The 18,245-nt window shown below is 42.8% G+C and overlaps 1 protein-coding gene across 1 annotated transcript in view; it reads right to left on the bottom strand.

Annotated features, from left to right (window-relative positions):
- The window catches only part of LOC114453749 (trichohyalin), a 41,309-nt gene extending 24,585 nt beyond the window's left edge, over positions 1-16,724 (bottom strand). The window contains exons 1-8 of the mRNA XM_028433644.1: positions 16,679-16,724; positions 15,133-15,902; positions 14,697-14,913; positions 10,294-11,063; positions 9,859-10,075; positions 5,455-6,224; positions 5,019-5,235; positions 615-1,384 (exon numbers count right to left, since the gene is read on the bottom strand). Coding sequence (XP_028289445.1) covers positions 615-1,384; positions 5,019-5,235; positions 5,455-6,224; positions 9,859-10,075; positions 10,294-11,063; positions 14,697-14,913; positions 15,133-15,902; positions 16,679-16,724 — 3,777 coding nt within the window. The remainder of the gene's footprint in view (positions 1-614; positions 1,385-5,018; positions 5,236-5,454; positions 6,225-9,858; positions 10,076-10,293; positions 11,064-14,696; positions 14,914-15,132; positions 15,903-16,678) is intronic.
- Between the last annotated feature and the right edge of the window lie 1,521 nt (positions 16,725-18,245).

Genomic DNA, 18,245 nt, shown 5'->3' with positions numbered 1-18,245 from the left:
AGAGGTTTAAAAAATGTCATCATGAGTTACATGCAGATTTCATTAAGAGTTCAAGCAGTCATTTAAATAAGCATTCAAAGCAAGGGCTTGAGGGGTTCTGCCTCTGTGAGGAGTTCATCTTTGCGACTTCCTCTTTTGACCTCCTCCTGTCTGAGCCTGGCTTCGCTCTCCTTCAGATGTTCATGGAGAGCCTGCTGCTCAAGTTTCAGCCCTTTTTTGTCGGCCTCCTCTTCCTCCTCTTGTTTCTGCTGCCTCTTTACCCTTTTCAGCAACCGGTCTCCTCTGTGAAGGTTCTGCTTTTCTATAGCGTTTGGCCGCCTCCTGCTTTCTCATGAGCCTGGCTTCGCTCTCCTTCACTTGTATGTTTCAGCCATTAGGGAGTTGATGAGGTTCTGCTGTTCAGAAACTTTTGAAGAGAGCTCGCCGATCAGTTTCATCTGTTCGTCTTGCTCATGAGCCTTCCGCTCAAGTTGCAGCTCCTCTTCCAGGGAAGACTTCTCCTCTTCCAGTTGGTGGATCAGACTGTCTTTTTGCAGGACAGCCTGCTGCAGACAGATGACGGCTGCTTCCTTCTCTGACAGTTTCTCTCTTTCCTCCTGTCTTCTCTTGCCTGCCTCAGCTGCCTCCTCCTGTTCCCTCATTTCTTTCTGGCGCCTCCTTTTCAGCTCTTCTTCTAAGACAGACTTCTCCTTCGCTGCAGTGATGGCTTTGTCCAGCTTTGCCTGAAACTCTTGTATTTGTGTTTCAGTGTGTTTCTGCTGGAGCTCCAGAGACTGCTGCAAGGAGATGATTTGTGCCTCCTTCCCTGACAGTTCCTTCTCCAGGTCCAGTCTTATCTGTCCTGGGAGCTGCCTCAGCTGTTTACGGAGTGCTTTGTTTTCATCACCCACTTGTTGGACCAGTCTCCTCTTTTCCACCAGTTCTTCTTCCTCCTCTTCTATATTGCAGGCCACCCCCTGCTTTCTCAGTCGTTTCTTCAGCCTCACATATTTTATCAGCAACTTCGCATAGGACTCGTCTGGGAGGAGTTCCTCGTGCTGTCTGAGCCTGGCTTTGCTGGCTGTGAGCTGCCGCAGGGCTTCGTTTTCAGCACTCAGTTGTTGGACAAGGCTCCTCTGTTCCGTCAGTTCGGTGTGGATCTGACTGTTGGTGGTTCTGAGGAGTTGCAGCTCTTTGCTTTGCTCTTGCTGTTGAAGCAGGCACTGATCCTTTGCCTCCCTCTCCTGTGTCAGCCTGTCCTCCAAGGAGTTCTTCTCATTTACCAGACTGGTCAGCAGGCTGTTTGTTTCCAGGACAGTGTCTAGCTGGCTTTGCAGGGAGCAAAATTCAGAGGCCAGCTTCTCATATCTGGAAGTACGCTTCTGTTCCTTCTTTCCTTTCTTTGCTGCCTTTCGGAAAGAGAGAAAGGGGAAAAGACAAGTCCCGCTAAACATCCGGTTGTTGTTTTCCATTGGTTCCTGTGCTAGGGTAGCAGGTGAAGAAATGTTGCAGAACATTTCTTTAGTAGATGAACAAATGTTCCTGTCTGAATGGCAAGTATTCCTGAATGCTGGAATCACTGTGCTCCTGTGTTCTTCAGTAGGTGAGAAAATGTTCCTCTCTGAACGATCAATAATCCTTAAAACTGAAATCACTGTGCTCCTAAAGCTCTTCAAAATGTCGCTCTCGTGTGTACACACTGGGCAGTATGGTAAAATACTGAACTCAGGTGCAGCTATATACTTTGAAACTAGCCTTTGATCCTTTGATCCTCTGACGTCAACATTGTAGCCCCGCCCCCTTCTACCACATACATACGCATCTGTTGGAGCCTTTGATGTTATTTGCGTGAGCTAGCATAGCCGCTAAATTAGCCTGTTTTGATGTTCGCTGTCTCCATGGTAACATCAACCGGTTAGTCCGGTAACATAATACACATGAGACGTGTCAGTATATTCACGGCATTCTGATTTGTGATTTTAACATAGTTGCGCCGTTTGTGTGCAAACATTGCCATTTTATTACCTGTCCACAGCATCCCAAGGCACTCACACCCTGTGCTAAAGTCTATGTGCTTGTATGCACTACGCTGAACATACTGCTGGACTTGACTATGCCATTATTCTGCAAAGTAGCTCTATTTTGAGTATTATTGTGTTTTTGTATATTGCAGGGGTCACCAAATGGCGGGCCGCGGTCCGGATCCGGACCCAGAAGCCGTCCCATACGGACCCGAACTTATAGTCCAAACAGGTTATTCTTTAAAACCTGACGGGACGCTTCTATTTTAACTGCCGCAGCTTCCATTGACTTTACGGTAGTGTCTTAGCGCATGAGGAAACGCACAGACCAATTGCATACGAGTTTATCTATCCCACGTGATAACTCACAGCCAATCAAATCTGGGCATTTCAGGCGGTTGCGACTACAATATATAAGTTGCAGACAGGTTACACACGTGAAAAGACGAGAGAAAAGAAAAGAAAGACAGCGATACATCGGGGTTAAAGTGGGCCAGAACGGTTCAGTACGGCATTCCGGCAGCTTCTATAAATAGATATGCGTTCGGAAAACGATTAAATAGTCTTATAGTAGCCTAATGTTGTAATTTTCCCGGAGATGCAGGTTGCAGTCTGGTTTCCATCACGCAGATATTCAATAAATCAACCAATTAAATCCCCTCTCCCTCTCACACACACTCACCACTTTGTTCTGCTGTACCTGTGCATGCAAAAAAAGTTGCATTCACAGTTTCTGTGACCTGGAACATCAGTGCATTCAGAATGTAGTACAGGGCTCAATAACCAGCATTGGATGGAGGAAGATGAGGAGGAGAGGACCCAAACAGAGGATTACAGATTATTTTCAAGCATACTGAGATGATGACTAATGATGCAGATGACTAAAATGAAGCATAATGAGATTTGAACATTTTAGCTGGCATAAGTTATGTTGTCTAGAGGTGGATATGTAGCAAAGTATTGTTCAAGTTAAGTAAATTAAACAAAAACTTTGTCTGAAGTGATAGTGTTTCCAGCATTGCGATGAACATACATGGCAATAAATATTATGGTGAACATTATATAAGTAACAAACATACACCCCCTCCTTTCCCCTTATTTTAAAATGCAACCCTACTTTTATGTAATTATTGAAAGAACATTCTACAGCTCTATATTATGTGACAAAAATATTGTCAAAGTTTTTAAATTGTACTGTATCGTACTGCCGTTTTTGTTCCATGCATCCATCCAACCATATATATAGGCTATATATATAAACATCTCCTAGCAAAGGTGCAAATATATAGCAAAAAACAAGCTTCTTATCGAGAAGCTCTCATGCAGCAACAATCAGTCATTTGTGGATTTATAGTTCTATAGTTTTATAGTTCTCATCTCTGTCTGTTTAGGTGGTGTTTGGTGGTGATAAATGGTATCTGAAGGTGCATTTCTGGACCTAATATCCCAGAGATTCGCATAGTGCCACCTGTGAGTTAGTGTCAGATGGTTGTTTGTCTGATCATAGCATACTTGAGTCAGAGAAAAACAATATGCTGCTTCACAAGAAGGTGGGCTGAACAGCTAACACCAGGACTGCATGGCTCAGACTATATGGGCATCTATCAGCTAAGTGAACTTAGATCTAAGAAAGTGCCCAGAATAAGTCTTACATCACTTTGATGTGGTACCTGGCCATGCCCTGGATTGGCCTCTGTGAAATTTGGATTTAGAATCCAGTGTTATTTTCTTAAACAGTGACTCGCCTCAGTAACAGTATTACAATCACTTTGTGACTTTTCCTTGTAGTAAGTGATGAATTATTGTTTTGGAACTGTAGCAATTTCCTTGAATTGTTAACTTCACTTCTGAATCTGTCCAGTATAGTGATGCTGTGAATGCTGAGTTATTTTACTAGAGGCTCCTCCATATTGCTTTATCCTCTGGCAAACCAATCACTGCTGGTTTATTTGTAATACTTTGAAGAGTCCAGTATTTTTAAATGTATTGTTTTGTGCTCAGTGACACAAATTTCCTTTTTCTTTTCTTTTGTGTTTGTTTTGTTACGGCTACATGAATTTCAAACAAATGGCCTTCCCTTAGAATTGTGTTCTATTAGATTTGTGAACATGTGCATGAAAAAATGTATTTTATTTATGTTCACTTTTTCATTAGAAAATGACAGATATGTGTGTATGAAATAATGGATTGAACTGGGTGACTGTTTCATGTAATGGGATGAGGCTGCATTGCAATACATTGACAATCATGTAACAGACCATCGATCACATCCTTTAACATTAGCATAAACCAGCAAGGTGTTCATGTTTCCGTCCTCGGTATCTCAATGGGAAGACAGCAGCTGTTCTAATGTTGTGTGGTTTGCATCAGAGAGATTTTTTTCATTTATGAAACAAAGCCAGCTGCAGAGCTGGAAGGTTTTTAAAGTTCCCCCTCCAAGTCCATGTTGACTGACACTAGTGCAAAGGAAGGCAGTGAGTACTAAACCAAAAGGTGAAAATGGCAGTTTCATCACCAAAAAATGTCAATGCAGTGGATTTGTGTACACACTAATAATGTTAATCTATATCTGACCAAAATCAGCAGATTTTGGGATAGAACATTAAATGTGTATAACCTACAAATAGATGAATAAAAAGACAGTACACAGCAGAAGTTATCAAAAGTTGTTGAGAGATCCTCAGATCCTCATGACGTTTATTACCTACTACTAATCATCTGAAGTATTTGTTTGTATCTGGTAATCAAAATTTGAAGAGGTTTAAAAAATGTCATCATGAGTTACATGCAGATTTCATATAAGAGTTCAAAGCAGTCATTTAAATAAGCATTCAAAGCAAGGGCTTGAGGGGTTCTGCCTCTGTGAGGAGTTCAGCTGTTGCGACTTCCTCTTTTGACCTCCTCCTGTCTGAGCCTGGCTTCGCTCTCCTTCAGATGTTCATGGAGAGCCTGCTGCTCAAGTTTCAGCCCTTTTTTGTCGGCCTCCTCTTCCTCCTCTTGTTTCTGCTGCCTCTTTACCCTTTTCAGCAACCGGTCTCCTCTGTGAAGGGTTCTGCTTTTCTATAGTGTTGGCCGCCTCCTGCTTTCTCAGTTGTTTCTTCAGCCTCATACACTTTATCAGCAACAACACATAGGACTCGTCTGGGAGGAGTGCAGCTTCCTCCTGCTGTCTGAGCCTGGCTTCGCTCTCCTTCACTTGTATGTTTTCAGCCATTAGGGAGTTGATGAGGTTCTGCTGTTCAGAAACTTTTGAAGAGAGCTCGCCGATCAGTTTCATCTGTTCGTCTTGCTCATGAGCCTTCCGCTCAAGTTGCAGCTCCTCTTCCAGGGAAGACTTCTCCTCTTCCAGTTGGTGGATCAGACTGTCTTTTTGCAGGACAGCCTGCTGCAGACAGATGACGGCTGCTTCCTTCTCTGACAGTTTCTCTCTTTCCTCCTGTCTTCTCTTGCCTGCCTCAGCTGCCTCCTCCTGTTCCCTCATTTCTTTCTGGCGCCTTCTTTTCAGCTCTTCTTCTAAGACAGACTTCTCCTTCGCTGCAGTGATGGCTTTGTCCAGCTTTGCCTGAAACTCTTGTATTTGTGTTTCAGTGTGTTTCTGCTGGAGCTCCAGAGACTGCTGCAAGGAGATGATTTGTGCCTCCTTCCCTGACAGTTCCTTCTCCAGGTCCAGTCTTATCTGTCCTGGGAGCTGCCTCAGCTGTTTACGGAGTGCTTTGTTTTCATCACCCACTTGTTGGACCAGTCTCCTCTTTTCCACCAGTTCTTCTTCCTCCTCTTCTATATTGCAGGCCACCCCCTGCTTTCTCAGTCGTTTCTTCAGCCTCACATATTTTATCAGCAACTTCGCATAGGACTCGTCTGGGAGGAGTTCCTCGTGCTGTCTGAGCCTGGCTTTGCTGGCTGTGAGCTGCCGCAGGGCTTCGTTTTCAGCACTCAGTTGTTGGACAAGGCTCCTCTGTTCCGTCAGTTCGGTGTGGATCTGACTGTTGGTGGTTCTGAGGAGTTGCAGCTCTTTGCTTTGCTCTTGCTGTTGAAGCAGGCACTGATCCTTTGCCTCCCTCTCCTGTGTCAGCCTGTCCTCCAAGGAGTTCTTCTCATTTACCAGACTGGTCAGCAGGCTGTTTGTTTCCAGGACAGTGTCTAGCTGGCTTTGCAGGGAGCAAAATTCAGAGGCCAGCTTCTCATATCTGGAAGTACGCTTCTGTTCCTTCTTTCCTTTCTTTGCTGCCTTTCGGAAAGAGAGAAAGGGGAAAAGACAAGTCCCGCTAAACATCCGGTTGTTGTTTTCCATTGGTTCCTGTGCTAGGGTAGCAGGTGAAGAAATGTTGCAGAACATTTCTTTAGTAGATGAACAAATGTTCCTGTCTGAATGGCAAGTATTCCTGAATGCTGGAATCACTGTGCTCCTGTGTTCTTCAGTAGGTGAGAAAATGTTCCTCTCTGAACGATCAATAATCCTTAAAACTGAAATCACTGTGCTCCTAAAGCTCTTCAAAATGTCGCTCTCGTGTGTACACACTGGGCAGTATGGTAAAATACTGAACTCAGGTGCAGCTATATACTTTGAAACTAGCCTTTGATCCTTTGATCCTCTGACGTCAACATTGTAGCCCCGCCCCCTTCTACCACATACATACGCATCTGTTGGAGCCTTTGATGTTATTTGCGTGAGCTAGCATAGCCGCTAAATTAGCCTGTTTTGATGTTCGCTGTCTCCATGGTAACATCAACCGGTTAGTCCGGTAACATAATACACATGAGACGTGTCAGTATATTCACGGCATTCTGATTTGTGATTTTAACATAGTTGCGCCGTTTGTGTGCAAACATTGCCATTTTATTACCTGTCCACAGCATCCCAAGGCACTCACACCCTGTGCTAAAGTCTATGTGCTTGTATGCACTACGCTGAACATACTGCTGGACTTGACTATGCCATTATTCTGCAAAGTAGCTCTATTTTGAGTATTATTGTGTTTTTGTATATTGCAGGGGTCACCAAATGGCGGGCCGCGGTCCGGATCCGGACCCAGAAGCCGTCCCATACGGACCCGAACTTATAGTCCAAACAGGTTATTCTTTAAAACCTGACGGGACGCTTCTATTTTAACTGCCGCAGCTTCCATTGACTTTACGGTAGTGTCTTAGCGCATGAGGAAACGCACAGACCAATTGCATACGAGTTTATCTATCCCACGTGATAACTCACAGCCAATCAAATCTGGGCATTTCAGGCGGTTGCGACTACAATATATAAGTTGCAGACAGGTTACACACGTGAAAAGACGAGAGAAAAGAAAAGAAAGACAGCGATACATCGGGGTTAAAGTGGGCCAGAACGGTTCAGTACGGCATTCCGGCAGCTTCTATAAATAGATATGCGTTCGGAAAACGATTAAATAGTCTTATAGTAGCCTAATGTTGTAATTTTCCCGGAGATGCAGGTTGCAGTCTGGTTTCCATCACGCAGATATTCAATAAATCAACCAATTAAATCCCCTCTCCCTCTCACACACACTCACCACTTTGTTCTGCTGTACCTGTGCATGCAAAAAAAGTTGCATTCACAGTTTCTGTGACCTGGAACATCAGTGCATTCAGAATGTAGTACAGGGCTCAATAACCAGCATTGGATGGAGGAGGATGAGGAGGAGAGGACCCAAACAGAGGATTACAGATTATTTTCAAGCATACTGAGATGATGACTAATGATGCAGATGACTAAAATGAAGCATAATGAGATTTGAACATTTTAGCTGGCATAAGTTATGTTGTCTAGAGGTGGATATGTAGCAAAGTATTGTTCAAGTTAAGTAAATTAAACAAAAACTTTGTCTGAAGTGATAGTGTTTCCAGCATTGCGATGAACATACATGGCAATAAATATTATGGTGAACATTATATAAGTAACAAACATACACCCCCTCCTTTCCCCTTATTTTAAAATGCAACCCTACTTTTATGTAATTATTGAAAGAACATTCTACAGCTCTATATTATGTGACAAAAATATTGTCAAAGTTTTTAAATTGTACTGTATCGTACTGCCGTTTTTGTTCCATGCATCCATCCAACCATATATATAGGCTATATATATAAACATCTCCTAGCAAAGGTGCAAATATATAGCAAAAAACAAGCTTCTTATCGAGAAGCTCTCATGCAGCAACAATCAGTCATTTGTGGATTTATAGTTCTATAGTTTTATAGTTCTCATCTCTGTCTGTTTAGGTGGTGTTTGGTGGTGATAAATGGTATCTGAAGGTGCATTTCTGGACCTAATATCCCAGAGATTCGCATAGTGCCACCTGTGAGTTAGTGTCAGATGGTTGTTTGTCTGATCATAGCATACTTGAGTCAGAGAAAAACAATATGCTGCTTCACAAGAAGGTGGGCTGAACAGCTAACACCAGGACTGCATGGCTCAGACTATATGGGCATCTATCAGCTAAGTGAACTTAGATCTAAGAAAGTGCCCAGAATAAGTCTTACATCACTTTGATGTGGTACCTGGCCATGCCCTGGATTGGCCTCTGTGAAATTTGGATTTAGAATCCAGTGTTATTTTCTTAAACAGTGACTCGCCTCAGTAACAGTATTACAATCACTTTGTGACTTTTCCTTGTAGTAAGTGATGAATTATTGTTTTGGAACTGTAGCAATTTCCTTGAATTGTTAACTTCACTTCTGAATCTGTCCAGTATAGTGATGCTGTGAATGCTGAGTTATTTTACTAGAGGCTCCTCCATATTGCTTTATCCTCTGGCAAACCAATCACTGCTGGTTTATTTGTAATACTTTGAAGAGTCCAGTATTTTTAAATGTATTGTTTTGTGCTCAGTGACACAAATTTCCTTTTTCTTTTCTTTTGTGTTTGTTTTGTTACGGCTACATGAATTTCAAACAAATGGCCTTCCCTTAGAATTGTGTTCTATTAGATTTGTGAACATGTGCATGAAAAAATGTATTTTATTTATGTTCACTTTTTCATTAGAAAATGACAGATATGTGTGTATGAAATAATGGATTGAACTGGGTGACTGTTTCATGTAATGGGATGAGGCTGCATTGCAATACATTGACAATCATGTAACAGACCATCGATCACATCCTTTAACATTAGCATAAACCAGCAAGGTGTTCATGTTTCCGTCCTCGGTATCTCAATGGGAAGACAGCAGCTGTTCTAATGTTGTGTGGTTTGCATCAGAGAGATTTTTTTCATTTATGAAACAAAGCCAGCTGCAGAGCTGGAAGGTTTTTAAAGTTCCCCCTCCAAGTCCATGTTGACTGACACTAGTGCAAAGGAAGGCAGTGAGTACTAAACCAAAAGGTGAAAATGGCAGTTTCATCACCAAAAAATGTCAATGCAGTGGATTTGTGTACACACTAATAATGTTAATCTATATCTGACCAAAATCAGCAGATTTTGGGATAGAACATTAAATGTGTATAACCTACAAATAGATGAATAAAAAGACAGTACACAGCAGAAGTTATCAAAAGTTGTTGAGAGATCCTCAGATCCTCATGACGTTTATTACCTACTACTAATCATCTGAAGTATTTGTTTGTATCTGGTAATCAAAATTTGAAGAGGTTTAAAAAATGTCATCATGAGTTACATGCAGATTTCATATAAGAGTTCAAAGCAGTCATTTAAATAAGCATTCAAAGCAAGGGCTTGAGGGGTTCTGCCTCTGTGAGGAGTTCAGCTGTTGCGACTTCCTCTTTTGACCTCCTCCTGTCTGAGCCTGGCTTCGCTCTCCTTCAGATGTTCATGGAGAGCCTGCTGCTCAAGTTTCAGCCCTTTTTTGTCGGCCTCCTCTTCCTCCTCTTGTTTCTGCTGCCTCTTTACCCTTTTCAGCAACCGGTCTCCTCTGTGAAGGGTTCTGCTTTTCTATAGTGTTGGCCGCCTCCTGCTTTCTCAGTTGTTTCTTCAGCCTCATACACTTTATCAGCAACAACACATAGGACTCGTCTGGGAGGAGTGCAGCTTCCTCCTGCTGTCTGAGCCTGGCTTCGCTCTCCTTCACTTGTATGTTTTCAGCCATTAGGGAGTTGATGAGGTTCTGCTGTTCAGAAATTTTGAAGAGAGCTCGCCGATCAGTTTCATCTGTTCGTCTTGCTCATGAGCCTTCCGCTCAAGTTGCAGCTCCTCTTCCAGGGAAGACTTCTCCTCTTCCAGTTGGTGGATCAGACTGTCTTTTTGCAGGACAGCCTGCTGCAGACAGATGACGGCTGCTTCCTTCTCTGACAGTTTCTCTCTTTCCTCCTGTCTTCTCTTGCCTGCCTCAGCTGCCTCCTCCTGTTCCCTCATTTCTTTCTGGCGCCTCCTTTTCAGCTCTTCTTCTAAGACAGACTTCTCCTTCGCTGCAGTGATGGCTTTGTCCAGCTTTGCCTGAAACTCTTGTATTTGTGTTTCAGTGTGTTTCTGCTGGAGCTCCAGAGACTGCTGCAAGGAGATGATTTGTGCCTCCTTCCCTGACAGTTCCTTCTCCAGGTCCAGTCTTATCTGTCCTGGGAGCTGCCTCAGCTGTTTACGGAGTGCTTTGTTTTCATCACCCACTTGTTGGACCAGTCTCCTCTTTTCCACCAGTTCTTCTTCCTCCTCTTCTATATTGCAGGCCACCCCCTGCTTTCTCAGTCGTTTCTTCAGCCTCACATATTTTATCAGCAACTTCGCATAGGACTCGTCTGGGAGGAGTTCCTCGTGCTGTCTGAGCCTGGCTTTGCTGGCTGTGAGCTGCCGCAGGGCTTCGTTTTCAGCACTCAGTTGTTGGACAAGGCTCCTCTGTTCCGTCAGTTCGGTGTGGATCTGACTGTTGGTGGTTCTGAGGAGTTGCAGCTCTTTGCTTTGCTCTTGCTGTTGAAGCAGGCACTGATCCTTTGCCTCCCTCTCCTGTGTCAGCCTGTCCTCCAAGGAGTTCTTCTCATTTACCAGACTGGTCAGCAGGCTGTTTGTTTCCAGGACAGTGTCTAGCTGGCTTTGCAGGGAGCAAAATTCAGAGGCCAGCTTCTCATATCTGGAAGTACGCTTCTGTTCCTTCTTTCCTTTCTTTGCTGCCTTTCGGAAAGAGAGAAAGGGGAAAAGACAAGTCCCGCTAAACATCCGGTTGTTGTTTTCCATTGGTTCCTGTGCTAGGGTAGCAGGTGAAGAAATGTTGCAGAACATTTCTTTAGTAGATGAACAAATGTTCCTGTCTGAATGGCAAGTATTCCTGAATGCTGGAATCACTGTGCTCCTGTGTTCTTCAGTAGGTGAGAAAATGTTCCTCTCTGAACGATCAATAATCCTTAAAACTGAAATCACTGTGCTCCTAAAGCTCTTCAAAATGTCGCTCTCGTGTGTACACACTGGGCAGTATGGTAAAATACTGAACTCAGGTGCAGCTATATACTTTGAAACTAGCCTTTGATCCTTTGATCCTCTGACGTCAACATTGTAGCCCCGCCCCCTTCTACCACATACATACGCATCTGTTGGAGCCTTTGATGTTATTTGCGTGAGCTAGCATAGCCGCTAAATTAGCCTGTTTTGATGTTCGCTGTCTCCATGGTAACATCAACCGGTTAGTCCGGTAACATAATACACATGAGACGTGTCAGTATATTCACGGCATTCTGATTTGTGATTTTAACATAGTTGCGCCGTTTGTGTGCAAACATTGCCATTTTATTACCTGTCCACAGCATCCCAAGGCACTCACACCCTGTGCTAAAGTCTATGTGCTTGTATGCACTACGCTGAACATACTGCTGGACTTGACAATGCCATTATTCTGCAAAGTAGCTCTATTTTGAGTATTATTGTGTTTTTGTATATTGCAGGGGTCACCAAATGGCGGGCCGCGGTCCGGATCCGGACCCAGAAGCCGTCCCATACGGACCCGAACTTATAGTCCAAACAGGTTATTCTTTACAACCTGACGGGACGCTTCTATTTTAACTGCCGCAGCTTCCATTGACTTTACGGTAGTGTCTTAGCGCATGAGGAAACGCACAGACCAATTGCATACGAGTTTATCTATCCCACGTGATAACTCACAGCCAATCAAATCTGGGCATTTCAGGCGGTTGCGACTACAATATATAAGTTGCAGACAGGTTACACACGTGAAAAGACGAGAGAAAAGAAAAGAAAGACAGCGATACATCGGGGTTAAAGTGGGCCAGAACGGTTCAGTACGGCATTCCGGCAGCTTCTATAAATAGATATGCGTTCGGAAAACGATTAAATAGTCTTATAGTAGCCTAATGTTGTAATTTTCCCGGAGATGCAGGTTGCAGTCTGGTTTCCATCACGCAGATATTCAATAAATCAACCAATTAAATCCCCTCTCCCTCTCACACACACTCACCACTTTGTTCTGCTGTACCTGTGCATGCAAAAAAGTTGCATTCACAGTTTCTGTGACCTGGAACATCAGTGCATTCAGAATTTAGTACAGGGCTCAATAACCAGCATTGGATGGAGGAGGATGAGGAGGAGAGGACCCAAACAGAGGATTACAGATTATTTTCAAGCATACTGAGATGATGACTAATGATGCAGATGACTAAAATGAAGCATAATGAGATTTGAACATTTTAGCTGGCATAAGTTATGTTGTCTAGAGGTGGATATGTAGCAAAGTATTGTTCAAGTTAAGTAAATTAAACAAAAACTTTGTCTGAAGTGATAGTGTTTCCAGCATTGCGATGAACATACATGGCAATAAATATTATGGTGAACATTATATAAGTAACAAACATACACCCCCTCCTTTCCCCTTATTTTAAAATGCAACCCTACTTTTATGTAATTATTGAAAGAACATTCTACAGCTCTATATTATGTGACAAAAATATTGTCAAAGTTTTTAAATTGTACTGTATCGTACTGCCGTTTTTGTTCCATGCATCCATCCAACCATATATATAGGCTATATATATAAACATCTCCTAGCAAAGGTGCAAATATATAGCAAAAAACAAGCTTCTTATCGAGAAGCTCTCATGCAGCAACAATCAGTCATTTGTGGATTTATAGTTCTATAGTTTTATAGTTCTCATCTCTGTCTGTTTAGGTGGTGTTTGGTGGTGATAAATGGTATCTGAAGGTGCATTTCTGGACCTAATATCCCAGAGATTCGCATAGTGCCACCTGTGAGTTAGTGTCAGATGGTTGTTTGTCTGATCATAGCATACTTGAGTCAGAGAAAAACAATATGCTGCTTCACAAGAAGGTGGGCTGAACAGCTAACACCAGGACTGCATGGCTCAGACTATATGGGCATCTATCAGCTAAGTGAACTTAGATCTAAGAAAGTGCCCAGAATAAGTCTTACATCACTTTGATGTGGTACCTGGCCATGCCCTGGATTGGCCTCTGTGAAATTTGGATTTAGAATCCAGTGTTATTTTCTTAAACAGTGACTCGCCTCAGTAACAGTATTACAATCACTTTGTGACTTTTCCTTGTAGTAAGTGATGAATTATTGTTTTGGAACTGTAGCAATTTCCTTGAATTGTTAACTTCACTTCTGAATCTGTCCAGTATAGTGATGCTGTGAATGCTGAGTTATTTTACTAGAGGCTCCTCCATATTGCTTTATCCTCTGGCAAACCAATCACTGCTGGTTTATTTGTAATACTTTGAAGAGTCCAGTATTTTTAAATGTATTGTTTTGTGCTCAGTGACACAAATTTCCTTTTTCTTTTCTTTTGTGTTTGTTTTGTTACGGCTACATGAATTTCAAACAAATGGCCTTCCCTTAGAATTGTGTTCTATTAGATTTGTGAACATGTGCATGAAAAAATGTATTTTATTTATGTTCACTTTTTCATTAGAAAATGACAGATATGTGTGTATGAAATAATGGATTGAACTGGGTGACTGTTTCATGTAATGGGATGAGGCTGCATTGCAATACATTGACAATCATGTAACAGACCATCGATCACATCCTTTAACATTAGCATAAACCAGCAAGGTGTTCATGTTTCCGTCCTCGGTATCTCAATGGGAAGACAGCAGCTGTTCTAATGTTGTGTGGTTTGCATCAGAGAGATTTTTTTCATTTATGAAACAAAGCCAGCTGCAGAGCTGGAAGGTTTTTAAAGTTCCCCCTCCAAGTCCATGTTGACTGACACTAGTGCAAAGGAAGGCAGTGAGTACTAAACCAAAAGGTGAAAATGGCAGTTTCATCACCAAAAAATGTCAATGCAGTGGATTTGTGTACACACTAATAATGTTAATCTATATCTGACCAAAATCAGCAGATTTTGGGATAGAACATTAAATGTGTATAACCTACAAATAGATGAATAAAAAGACAGTACACAGCAGAAGTTATCAAAAGTTGTTGAGAGATCCTCAGATCCTCATGACGTTTATTACCTACTACTAATCATCTGAAGTATTTGTTTGTATCTGGTAATCAAAATTTGAAGAGGTTTAAAAAATGTCATCATGAGTTACATGCAGATTTCATATAAGAGTTCAAAGCAGTCATTTAAATAAGCATTCAAAGCAAGGGCTTGAGGGGTTCTGCCTCTGTGAGGAGTTCAGCTGTTGCGACTTCCTCTTTTGACCTCCTCCTGTCTGAGCCTGGCTTCGCTCTCCTTCAGATGTTCATGGAGAGCCTGCTGCTCAAGTTTCAGCCCTTTTTTGTCGGCCTCCTCTTCCTCCTCTTGTTTCTGCTGCCTCTTTACCCTTTTCAGCAACCGGTCTCCTCTGTGAAGGGTTCTGCTTTTCTATAGCGTTGGCCGCCTCCTGCTTTCTCAGTTGTTTCTTCAGCCTCATACACTTTATCAGCAACAACACATAGGACTCGTCTGGGAGGAGTGCAGCTTCCTCCTGCTGTCTGAGCCTGGCTTCGCTCTCCTTCACTTGTATGTTTTCAGCCATTAGGGAGTTGATGAGGTTCTGCTGTTCAGAAATTTTTGAAGAGAGCTCGCCGATCAGTTTCATCTGTTCGTCTTGCTCATGAGCCTTCCGCTCAAGTTGCAGCTCCTCTTCCAGGGAAGACTTCTCCTCTTCCAGTTGGTGGATCAGACTGTCTTTTTGCAGGACAGCCTGCTGCAGACAGATGACGGCTGCTTCCTTCTCTGACAGTTTCTCTCTTTCCTCCTGTCTTCTCTTGCCTGCCTCAGCTGCCTCCTCCTGTTCCCTCATTTCTTTCTGGCGCCTTCTTTTCAGCTCTTCTTCTAAGACAGACTTCTCCTTCGCTGCAGTGATGGCTTTGTCCAGCTTTGCCTGAAACTCTTGTATTTGTGTTTCAGTGTGTTTCTGCTGGAGCTCCAGAGACTGCTGCAAGGAGATGATTTGTGCCTCCTTCCCTGACAGTTCCTTCTCCAGGTCCAGTCTTATCTGTCCTGGGAGCTGCCTCAGCTGTTTACGGAGTGCTTTGTTTTCATCACCCACTTGTTGGACCAGTCTCCTCTTTTCCACCAGTTCTTCTTCCTCCTCTTCTATATTGCAGGCCACCCCCTGCTTTCTCAGTCGTTTCTTCAGCCTCACATATTTTATCAGCAACTTCGCATAGGACTCGTCTGGGAGGAGTTCCTCGTGCTGTCTGAGCCTGGCTTTGCTGGCTGTGAGCTGCCGCAGGGCTTCGTTTTCAGCACTCAGTTGTTGGACAAGGCTCCTCTGTTCCGTCAGTTCGGTGTGGATCTGACTGTTGGTGGTTCTGAGGAGTTGCAGCTCTTTGCTTTGCTCTTGCTGTTGAAGCAGGCACTGATCCTTTGCCTCCCTCTCCTGTGTCAGCCTGTCCTCCAAGGAGTTCTTCTCATTTACCAGACTGGTCAGCAGGCTGTTTGTTTCCAGGACAGTGTCTAGCTGGCTTTGCAGGGAGCAAAATTCAGAGGCCAGCTTCTCATATCTGGAAGTACGCTTCTGTTCCTTCTTTCCTTTCTTTGCTGCCTTTCGGAAAGAGAGAAAGGGGAAAAGACAAGTCCCGCTAAACATCCGGTTGTTGTTTTCCATTGGTTCCTGTGCTAGGGTAGCAGGTGAAGAAATGTTGCAGAACATTTCTTTAGTAGATGAACAAATGTTCCTGTCTGAATGGCAAGTATTCCTGAATGCTGGAATCACTGTGCTCCTGTGTTCTTCAGTAGGTGAGAAAATGTTCCTCTCTGAACGATCAATAATCCTTAAAACTGAAATCACCTTGCTCCTAAAGCTCTTCAAAATGTCGCTCTCGTGTGTACACACTGGGCAGTATGGTAAAATACTGAACTCAGGTGCAGCTATATACTTTGAAACTAGCCTTTGATCCTTTGATCCTCTGACGTCAACATTGTAGCCCCGCCCCCTTCTACCACATACATACGCATCTGTTGGAGCCTTTGATGTTATTTGCGTGAGCTAGCATAGCCGCTAAATTAGCCTGTTTTGATGTTCGCTGTCTCCATGGTAACATCAACCGGTTAGTCCGGTAACATAATACACATGAGACGTGTCAGTATATTCACGGCATTCTGATTTGTGATTTTAACATAGTTGCGCCGTTTGTGTGCAAACATTGCCATTTTATTACCTGTCCACAGCATCCCAAGGCACTCACACCCTGTGCTAAAGTCTATGTGCTTGTATGCACTACGCTGAACATACTGCTGGACTTGACATATGCCATTATTCTGCAAAGTAGCTCTATTTTGAGTATTATTGTGTTTTTGTATATTGCAGGGGTCACCAAATGGCGGGCCGCGGTCCGGATCCGGACCCAGAAGCCGTCCCATACGGACCCGAACTTATAGTCCAAACAGGTTATTCTTTAAAACCTGACGGGACGCTTCTATTTTAACTGCCGCAGCTTCCATTGACTTTACGGTAGTGTCTTAGCGCATGAGGAAACGCACAGACCAATTGCATACGAGTTTATCTATCCCACGTGATAACTCACAGCCAATCAAATCTGGGCATTTCAGGCGGTTGCGACTACAATATATAAATTGCAGACAGGTTACACACGTGAAAAGACGAGGAGAAAAGAAAAGAAAGACAGCGATACATCGGGGTTAAAGTGGGCCAGAACGGTTCAGTACGGCATTCCGGCAGCTTCTATAAATAGATATGCGTTCGGAAAACGATTAAATAGTCTTATAGTAGCCTAATGTTGTAATTTTCCCGGAGATGCAGGTTGCAGTCTGGTTTCCATCACGCAGATATTCAATAAATCAACCAATTAAATCCCCTCTCCCTCTCACACACACTCACCACTTTGTTCTGCTGTACCTGTGCATGCAAAGAAAGTTGCATTCACAGTTTCTGTGACCTGGAACATCAGTGCATTCAGAATTTAGTACAGGGCTCAATAACCAGCATTGGATGGAGGAGGATGAGGAGGAGAGGACCCAAACAGAGGATTACAGATTATTTTCAAGCATACTGAGATGATGACTAATGATGCAGATGACTAAAATGAAGCATAATGAGATTTGAACATTTTAGCTGGCATAAGTTATGTTGTCTAGAGGTGGATATGTAGCAAAGTATTGTTCAAGTTAAGTAAATTAAACAAAAACTTTGTCTGAAGTGATAGTGTTTCCAGCATTGCGATGAACATACATGGCAATAAATATTATGGTGAACATTATATAAGTAACAAACATACACCCCCTCCTTTCCCCTTATTTTAAAATGCAACCCTACTTTTATGTAATTATTGAAAGAACATTCTACAGCTCTATATTATGTGACAAAATATTGTCAAAGTTTTTAAATTGTACTGTATCGTACTGCCGTTTTTGTTCCATGCATCCATCCAACCATATATATAGGCTATATATATAAACATCTCCTAGCAAAGGTGCAAATATATAGCAAAAAACAAGCTTTTTATCGAGAAGCTCTCATGCAGCAACAATCAGTCATCTGTGGATTCATAGTTTTACAGATATGTGCACAAAGCCATTCAGATGTTTCAATGTTTTCCCTCTGTAGCTGACGCTCAGCATTCAGGCCATACTGAACAGTCGGAGCAATCATGTGATGCAGATGACCATGCCAGTGTGTGAACCAGACTTAATCATAAACACCTTAGAGAAGAGTGCCTAATATATATAGCAGTGTGTAATTTCATTTCAGAGTGATGCTGAGGTGCACCTGAACTTTGTTTACTTTGAGCATGTTAAACGACACAACAAAGGTAGTGAGGCTTTTTCTGATTTGATTTTTTTATAAAACCTTGGTGGCGTTAATAATGCTTAATAAATAAATAATAATAAATGTTTTGATTAGCGTGCCCATTTAACCTTTAG

Source organism: Parambassis ranga, chromosome 21, assembly GCF_900634625.1.
Source record: "Parambassis ranga chromosome 21, fParRan2.1, whole genome shotgun sequence".
NCBI lineage: Eukaryota > Metazoa > Chordata > Actinopteri > Ambassidae > Parambassis > Parambassis ranga.
Note: the sequence above shows the minus strand (reverse complement) of the source record. Positions and strands in the feature narration are given on the sequence as shown.